General features: G+C 39.1%; 1 protein-coding gene across 1 annotated transcript; it reads left to right on the top strand.

The window, feature by feature from the left end:
• The first annotated feature begins 1,602 nt into the window (after positions 1–1,602).
• Positions 1,603–8,237, top strand: LOC139732857 (glutamyl-tRNA(Gln) amidotransferase subunit C, mitochondrial-like). Its single transcript, XM_071643696.1, has 5 exons — positions 1,603–1,665; positions 3,006–3,046; positions 4,822–4,986; positions 6,484–6,587; positions 8,164–8,237. The coding sequence occupies exons 1-5, from the start codon at positions 1,603–1,605 to the stop codon at positions 8,235–8,237; spliced, it is 447 nt and encodes a 148-aa protein (XP_071499797.1).
• Positions 8,238–8,602: the final 365 nt, after the last annotated feature.

The raw sequence follows: 8,602 nt of genomic DNA, 5'->3' as shown, positions 1-8,602 counted from the left end.
TATATAATATATGTTTATATATACGTAGATAGATACGGATAGACAAATGATGTAATAATTGAGTACTAGTATATGAATATAAGAACTACCCAAGTCCATGGAAGACCATTTCGAGTAAACTAAAAAAAAAAACTTCATATCTTTTTTATTTGTCCAATAATATTCTATTTAAATATGATGGGAAGGCAACATTGTATATACAAATTAGAACATATATCATTATGACAATTAACACTTACATTAATTGTGGAGAGGCAATTTTGTGTGGTGGACTTGGGTCGTTTTTTTATACATATGGACTTAGGTCGTTCTTTGATTCATATACATAATATTCTGCTATAGAGATGAGAGAAGGATGAGAGAGGGCGCTATTATATGAATGTAAGAATGACCCAAGTCCTTCATTCTTACATTAATATAAGATTTAACTCATTCATTTCAGGCACTTCCGGGGGCAATTAGGATTTATCATTTATACACAAGATGAGTCCATGCATAAGCTACAATTTCCCATGTCAAACTGAATTTGGCCAAAAATTGGACTTGGGTCGTTTCTATATTCAGGTCTTCAATTTACACAAAAGAAAAAATAAAGTTTACAGTGGTGCACTTAGCTGTTGAAAAAAAAAATGCAGGGAAATTTTGAGAAAGGAATTCCCCTATCTTTTTTATTATTTCCTCCTTACGCTCATAAAGAGCAGGCAGAATAAAATTTCACCACGGATATAGGCCCTACAATGCAATCTTAAAATTAAATACCGTTGGAATTCAGTAAATCGGGAAAATGCGTTGTAACTACGCGTACGTATATATACATTTTCATAACAGCTCTTAAAGAAAGTTGTTCTTAAAAGTGATCATATATATAGTACAAATGTGTCAGACATTCAACTTCGTAAACTCTGCTATATTCTAGCTTTTGTTAACATGTCATCCAATATGTATAATATTAAAACAAGGCTAAAATCAAATGACCATGACGGCATTCCTCTAATTGAATTATGGTAATCAAGTAAGATTATTATAAAGGTAAACATACTTCATTTGGCTTGAAGTTCCCATAATCGCTAGACAAAAGTGAAACAAAATCTAGAGTGAAAAGCAGAACAAACCATGTACTGTTTGTAAGATTTATTGATTTGTGGTTTGAATATCATAATGAAATCAGGAAAACAATAAGATTCTAAAGTTTACAGCACTGGGCTGCAGCTGCAGATCTAACACCTTTGCTCCTCTACATGATAAGCTTTGGTGACTGGATTAGCGCCACCACATGTTTCAATTGTGCATCCCATATGCATATATCAGTGTAGGTTTGAAAGAAAAAAACCAAAAACAAAAACAGACACGGCTGACGAATTCGGGAGCTGACCTCGGGTACAATGTTTCGTATTTTCCTGTCGAGAGGGAGGGATTGTTGTAAGGTTTATGTGCTTTTCTCAAAGCAATTCAGGAGCAAGTCTGATGGACTTCACAATACGGTATGAATTACTCCCATTGTTGATTAAAGTTCCTGCAAATCATATCTTGGCACTGCAGCGGCACATTCATAGTCCCATACTCAAATAATCATGTAGTGTTATGAGGAGCGATCTTTTTGCAATGATCAGTGCAGTGTTGACCGCCCGCCTGCAGTGCTGCACCGTCGCCCCGCCGGCCGCGCCCGTTGGTAGCTGTTGCGTGTGGTCCCTAGGCTCCGTGTGCGCCACAACACCACCGCCACGCGCGCCAACACTTGACGCCCGAATAGACAGAATAATAGCTAGATTTCTAGTTATCAGAGGAAATGACTCCAGGTCCAACTCTTCCTTCTTTTAATAACTGCTGAAATGTATTACAGTGTATATTTGTTGAATCAAACTGAAAAATGATGTTGATGATGAGAGCAAGCAACAGAGCAGGGTCAGACTTAGCCCCGGAGACCGCGCCGCTATGCCAACGCTGCACGTTGGGGCTGGTCGCAGTTAGGTCAGACTTAGACAGAAAGATCCGTCTGTCCGGAGGAGTCTTTTAGTTTTTGCCATTAACGCTCTCCACCGTAGATACGGAGGGGATCCGTGAAGCCAGACGTAGTCTCCGCGGAACATTCCCCGGCGGACAGATACAGACCGATCTTTCGGTCAAGGTCAGACTAGAGTAGGCCCTAGAGCTTACAGAGAATCACTATGTCCAGTGACCCGATCCATTCAACACTGGAATTTACAAATTTATGACACGTTTTCATGTGTTTTGGTGGCAGAGACTTGGCACACACTTTGACAAACTTGGCTTGGCTTGGGCGTACGCCTTGGGCTTGTAAAATCTGTAACACTGTATAATGTGGCTGCCACCCATCGAAAGTGATTAGCTAGATCTATGGCTCAGAATTCAGGTTGATCACAGGATTGCCTCTCAAGGTACAGCCACAGGAAGAGCTGAGGAATGCACATGAGTTATAAAATATTGATGCATGCGATACAACAACTGTCTAAATATTATAATTTCAAGTAATGACTGAACTTGATAGTAAGGATGTGTTTGCATTCCTTGTAATTATGTAATCATTGGAACAAAGGCAAGCTTTTTTTGTTCAATGATAAATACTTGTATACTAACTGGAGTGGAGTGATCGACCAAGCTCTATGACCTGTGCTTGGTAATCTCTAACTCAATTTAAAATTTCCAAGATTTCTTTTTAGGCAGCCTCTGAGTGGAACCACATTCCTCCTCGAAGCAAGCATACAGGTTGAGCAAGGCCATTTTCATGATAGGCTTCGCAGCCCTTTGAAGATTTAGAAAGAAGATGAAGATAATACAGCAAAAGTTTTTGTTTTGTTTTGTTATCTTTTTTTTAATTGTGCCCAAAAAGGATACAGTAGTTAATAAGCATTTGATTTGTTTATTGCTTGTCCATTTTCTGTATGAAAAAGAATTTCTCTTTGCTTTAGGTATGGGTAAATATCTCAAACAGGAACACATTATTTATGTGAATTAACAATTACAGTTTTAACTTTTCTCACTTGCAGATACCGCAAACATCACAATGGATAAAAAACAACAAGAAAGAGTATGGTGCACAGGTACAGATTCATGTTCAGTTTCATCGTTTATAGCATGCTTTGCACTGCTTAGCTGTTTAAACATGTCACTTATTTGATCCATTTGTAGAGTGTCAAACCTGTTCAATGTAATTTTGTGACAGCATTGTGCAAACATTTGTGCCCCCATTTTTCCATCACTTGAAAAAATCAAAACAACTTGTTTGCAAGGACACCTTTTCAATGAAAATTTTATGAAACATAAATTTTACTACATAAATGCCAATGCATTGCTTTGTGTATCTTCTATATAATCCACGGTGAATGATAACAGCACTGACTTATGTCTTTTATCAATTGACCCTCCTCTAGTGCTTTTGTTGGTAAATATGCAAACTTGGCAGTCCACTGTCTCTATCTGTCTCTATGACTGTTAATGCTTTGTGTGTCCAGGATTGTAACTTACTGAGGTTTTTCATCAGCATTCACTCATTCATCTGACCTACTATGTAGTTGTGAATGTAGCAAGGCCACTCAGGTGTGGCAATGTGCTTCCAGACCAACAGAAAGGCCATGGTGACCCAGTAGGGATTAACCCTAACCAGGCCGGGCTTTTTTGGGTGTTCTGTGGCCGGGGAGGGGTTGATTCATCCCCCCCCCCTGAGATCTCGGCCGTCGATTGCGCAATCGCCATGAAATTTGGCACGTGCATTACCTGCGGCGTAATCTACCAAGCTATACAAAAAGAAATGGAAATTTTCGTCCTAATAATTAATTATGCTAATATATGCATAAAATCATACATTTTGCTCTAAATCAGAAATTAAAGCTCCTAGAATCCTAATTTTTGGTGAAAACATTCTGTGTAGCATTCCTAACAATGTACTTGAAAAAAAATTTGGTATCAAAATCAATTTCTTATGTATTCTATTGTTTTATGAATTTCTTATGTATTTCTTTGTTTTTTCGACCTTTTGTTTATTTTTTTTTTCGCAAAATTTATGACAGAACCTATATCAAGCGTAATCATGCTAAAATTAATTAGTTTCAGCCTATAAAAGTGAAAATAATCATATCTTTATGAATAAGAAGAGAAAACTCCATTTGCATAGACTTTATACACAAAATTACGTTTTTGAGCCATTTTCGGTCTGACAGGCATGTATAAAATGTTATGCAGCGTCGTAACGGTATGCACGATTTTCGCAAAAATGGTGTCAAAAGATGCGCGAGACTTGAAAGTAAAAAGTCAGCGAACGGCGCGGTCAAAAAATTTCGCGTGGCGGAGTAGTCACGAAAAACGTCGAGGGGGGGGTTGATTCAACCCCCCCCCGGCCTTTTTAGGGTTAAGGGGATTAGGTTTGACAATCTCTCTTCATTGACAATTAGTTCTCAGACATCTGTGCCAAGCAACAAAGGAAGCACTCTAGCATGTGTCCCAATGGTGCACAAAGCACAGTGATGGTTAAGGTAGTCTTCCAGTATGACTCAGTAGGCCTACGTTATACGTGTATCATCTGGCACTTCAGTTCACTTTGTAGGTCATTGGTTGACCAACTGTGGTACTGAATTGTTATGTTTTTTGTTTTTTGTTTTTTTTTTTTGGGGGGGGGGGGGGGTTTCAGTTAAGCCCAAACAAATTTCTTTGGTATATTTAACATCATTTTTAAGCTCCCATGAACAATGCCTTTCACTGGTCTTTTTTAGATTTATGATAAGGTGTCCATCAGGAGCAATATCTTGGATCAGTGTTATTTCACTTTGTTTGTTCACTGTTTTTTCCATGCATTGCTCACTTGCAGAGCAAAGTCAACCTGGAAACTGTTGAGCATCTGGAACGTCTAGCTCTTGTGAACTTCAACAATGCCGCTGGGGTGGAGAGGCTGGAACATGCCATCGCTCTGGCTGAGCAGCTGGATGCAGTGGACACCACTGGGGTGGAACCCATGGCAACTGTGCTGGAAGATCAGTAAGAATTGTCTCATTGCTTTTAAAAAAGGAACATATTTTTGTTATTGCTGTTGTTGTTTTTCTTTTTTTTCCCTAAGTATTGGCATTGGTTTTGCTAGAGAAAGATCGTGACCTTACTTTTACATTATGGCCTGAGTGAATGGGATTTGAAGGGTGTCAGAGGTTGTTAACAGGCTTGGTTGCTTAGATACTGCTCAGCAACAAAGCCAGTTGCAGAATTTGTGTCGTGTGTGTGCAACAGTATTATGAATATGAATATATCACAGGCGGGAAAAAAAGAGAAATCTGTAGAAATTTTGGTTGAAAAAAAAATGAATATCTCTTTGTTTGTTCAAAGACACTCACTTGCTTTACACAGCAATCCGAGCTGGCAGATACAGTGGAAACTCGATAAAACGAGATGGTCGGGACCGAGTCATTTTCCTCGTTATAGCCGATATCTCGTTATATCAGTAGGCATAAAAGAAGGCATAAAATAAAGACATTAATTTGCACATGTGGAACTACCCATCATATTTCAATCAATACTGATAACTTGATATTGTGTGTGAGGGAATTACTCACCTTTATGGGTAAGAAGATGTTTTTCGCCAAGGAAATCCAATATCAAGAATGTGTTTCTTTTTAATTGTAGATGTTTGAATTTGTAAATTTATATAGCTTGCAATTGTAAAGATCGTCTGTGGATTGGTATGTGGTTATCGTATGGGTGTGTGTTGTGTGGAAAGCTTGAATAATCTGGTCTGCACAATGCTGTGTGTGTATGTGACACATTCATGTACATTATGACTGCGTGTCTGTGAAGACGGGGAATTCCCTAAGTAGAAGGCCAATCACAGCATCAGATTGCCTCACACCTGCTAAACGTCATGATGATGTCATGTATACATATGGCCGTCCCACCACATTTTCTGCATGTATCAGTGTGCGTGCACACACACACTTCACACGTACAACATGCAGTGCTAGCTGGAGTGCACTGAAGAAAATGATTATGTGTGTACAAGACAGTTTTTGGCGCATCAAGCTTTACAATCTCGGAAGATGATAGCACAGGCGGAGTAAGCTTTACCGAAGGCATTTTGCTTTACCTCGCTATAGCAGGTGTGATTTACTATGTTTTTCTTTGTTTGGAAGTCACAAAATTTATCTCGTTATAGCAGTTATTTCGTTATAGCCGATCTCGCTATAAGAGTAGCATTTTACATAGACTTGTGTGGAAGGAAATTTGGGACCGAGATAATTTCCTCGTTATAACCGATATCTCGTTATAGCAGTGTTCGTTATACCGAGTTTCCCCTGTACTACATTTGTCTGGGGTTTTTTTTGACATGAAATTTCTGCAGTTATGCATGCTACTACAGATGCATGGAAATGAAAACAACTGATTGTCCTGATAAGATTCCGATGGTTACATTCATGACATTCTTTGTAGCCCGCTCTTACCATTTCTAATAATACAGATAATACAATTTGTGTTGTTTCTGTCTGCCAGGGAGCTGTATCTGAGGGATGATGTTATTACTGAGGGTTACTGCGCTGAGGAAGTCCTCCGCAATGCTGTCAAGACATGTGAAGACTACTTTGTGGCACCTCCTGGTAAGTTTTCATGAAAAATGTGTGTTTTCATAAAAATGCTGCATTAAGATAAGTTAGTTACAACTGTACAGGGACTGTTTGAGTGAATCTTTTCAATACAGTGGAACCCAGTTAAAAAAACCAAAACAACACCCCCAAAACACCAAAAACTTAATGTTGGATATAACAATACCCATTAATAAAAATGTGGTTTTGCAGGTTTTTACTCTTTATATTTCTTTGTTTTTGTACCCTTTATAGTAATGTAACAAAGCAATTTTCATGGCTTTTATGTCCTTGTTGTAACAAGGTTCCCCTGTACATAATGAAAAGATCCAAGCAGAGCTTCAGGCCACTGCATGTGTGGTGCAATACAAGAACTAACACCAACAAAGGGCAACTTTGACAACATATAATATGGTTTGTTAATTATACCGTAAGGTGTACCTTTCATGAGATGATAGTTTTCACATCAGAAAACTTGATATTATATTCATTTATCCTCTCATGAAGTACATACAGTCCAACCTGGGTTACCTGGCCATGTCAGGACCGGTGGCTGTCCATCTAAGTGATGCCAGAATGGCAAAATATGCTCAAGCAGTACACCTTCTGAGAAGTTGCGTTGGGATGAATATAATCCAGGTCAATTCAGTATTGTTATTTTCATATTTACCTCTGGCAAGGAAGGAGGAGGTTTGTCTGTTTGCAAAATAACTCAAGAAGTTGTGTACAGATTAACGTGAAACTTGCATAACAAGTCGATATCGACACAGGGAACACCTCATTCAAGTTTGGTTGCAACCCGGGAAGTTTTATGGATTTTTGAAGGATTTTTTCCTCTTTTGGCACATAAGGTCAATAAACTTGGGGTTGAAGCTGCGCATACTGGAGGTTTACATACGCGCACTAAAGCGCTTGCTCAGCTCGGGCAAGGGGCCGTGCAATGACGTAAACAAAAGGCTTCCATTTTGGGAAACGAGCTGCTGGCTTGGCAGAGGTCTGTGCTCTCCGAGTGCTTGTCTATTTCATCATTTTCATTATGTGAAATAAAATCAAATGCATGTGTAAGTTGATGTACCACTTCTTATGCATCCTTGTTTCTTCAAGTTTGCTTGCCAGCAAAGATAAATCTGGGTGGTCTCCCCCCCCCCCTCCCCATCTCCCTGATCAGACCATCAGTCATGCTGCTGCAGCATACATTTCCTTCTTGTTACAGCATCATAGGTGGTATGAATATGCATCATATCATAGTGATCTGCATTTATGCCCAAACTTTTTCTTGAGTAGGATTTACAAGAAAATTATGTTTGCATTTGGTTTCAGTATTATTTGACAAAAAAAATGCACAAAAACACATTCAATGATGGTAAACATAAATGCTCCAGATGTTGAAACTCACTGCGAACCTGTGCATGTGGAGTTGAATAAAGTTTCTCATGTTAAAGTTGAGTGCAAAACAGTGGGTTGTTTAGCAAGATACGTTGGCTTTATTTCTCTAATGCCTGCTCACCCGATTAACAATTGGTCAAACACTCCTTTTCATTCATTTCATGTTTAATTTTATTTTGTTTTAATTCTTTATTTTGATCTGCAGGTAACATACCACTCTCACCCAAATCTGGTGCACAACTCAGGGAAATAGATGCAGTGAGTGATAAAGACAGGTGACAACAAGCAAGCTGGATTTTTTTTAACCCATTGTTTACTTTATCCCTCACCATGACAACCTGGTTCCACCTGAATGTTCTTCTGTGGCATAGTGGATAAGACTCATGGCTTGCAGTCGGATGGCCCGAGTTTGAACCCTGTCAAGTGCCTACGTCATTGGACGAGATGTTTAACGCACCATGTCCCTCTTTGTATCCAGGTGTATAAATGGGTACCTGGCAACGCGAGGGTGATAACACTGGCAGGGCCCTCTGGTAGAGCAGTGACAACACTGAAGAGGCTACTGTGGATAACGAAGACCATATCATATATATATATTGTAGCAAGCCGGGAGCGGTCTAAGAGCCTTTAATTCTTGTCCCAAC

The sequence above is a fragment of the Diadema antillarum genome, unplaced genomic scaffold (assembly GCF_040938485.1).
Source record: "Diadema antillarum isolate AM-2024a unplaced genomic scaffold, OU_Dant_1.0 seq00000454_RagTag, whole genome shotgun sequence".
Taxonomy (NCBI): Eukaryota; Metazoa; Echinodermata; class Echinoidea; order Diadematoida; family Diadematidae; genus Diadema; species Diadema antillarum.
The sequence above is the reverse complement of the archived record's forward strand: the minus strand, read 5'-3'. Positions and strand labels throughout refer to the sequence as shown.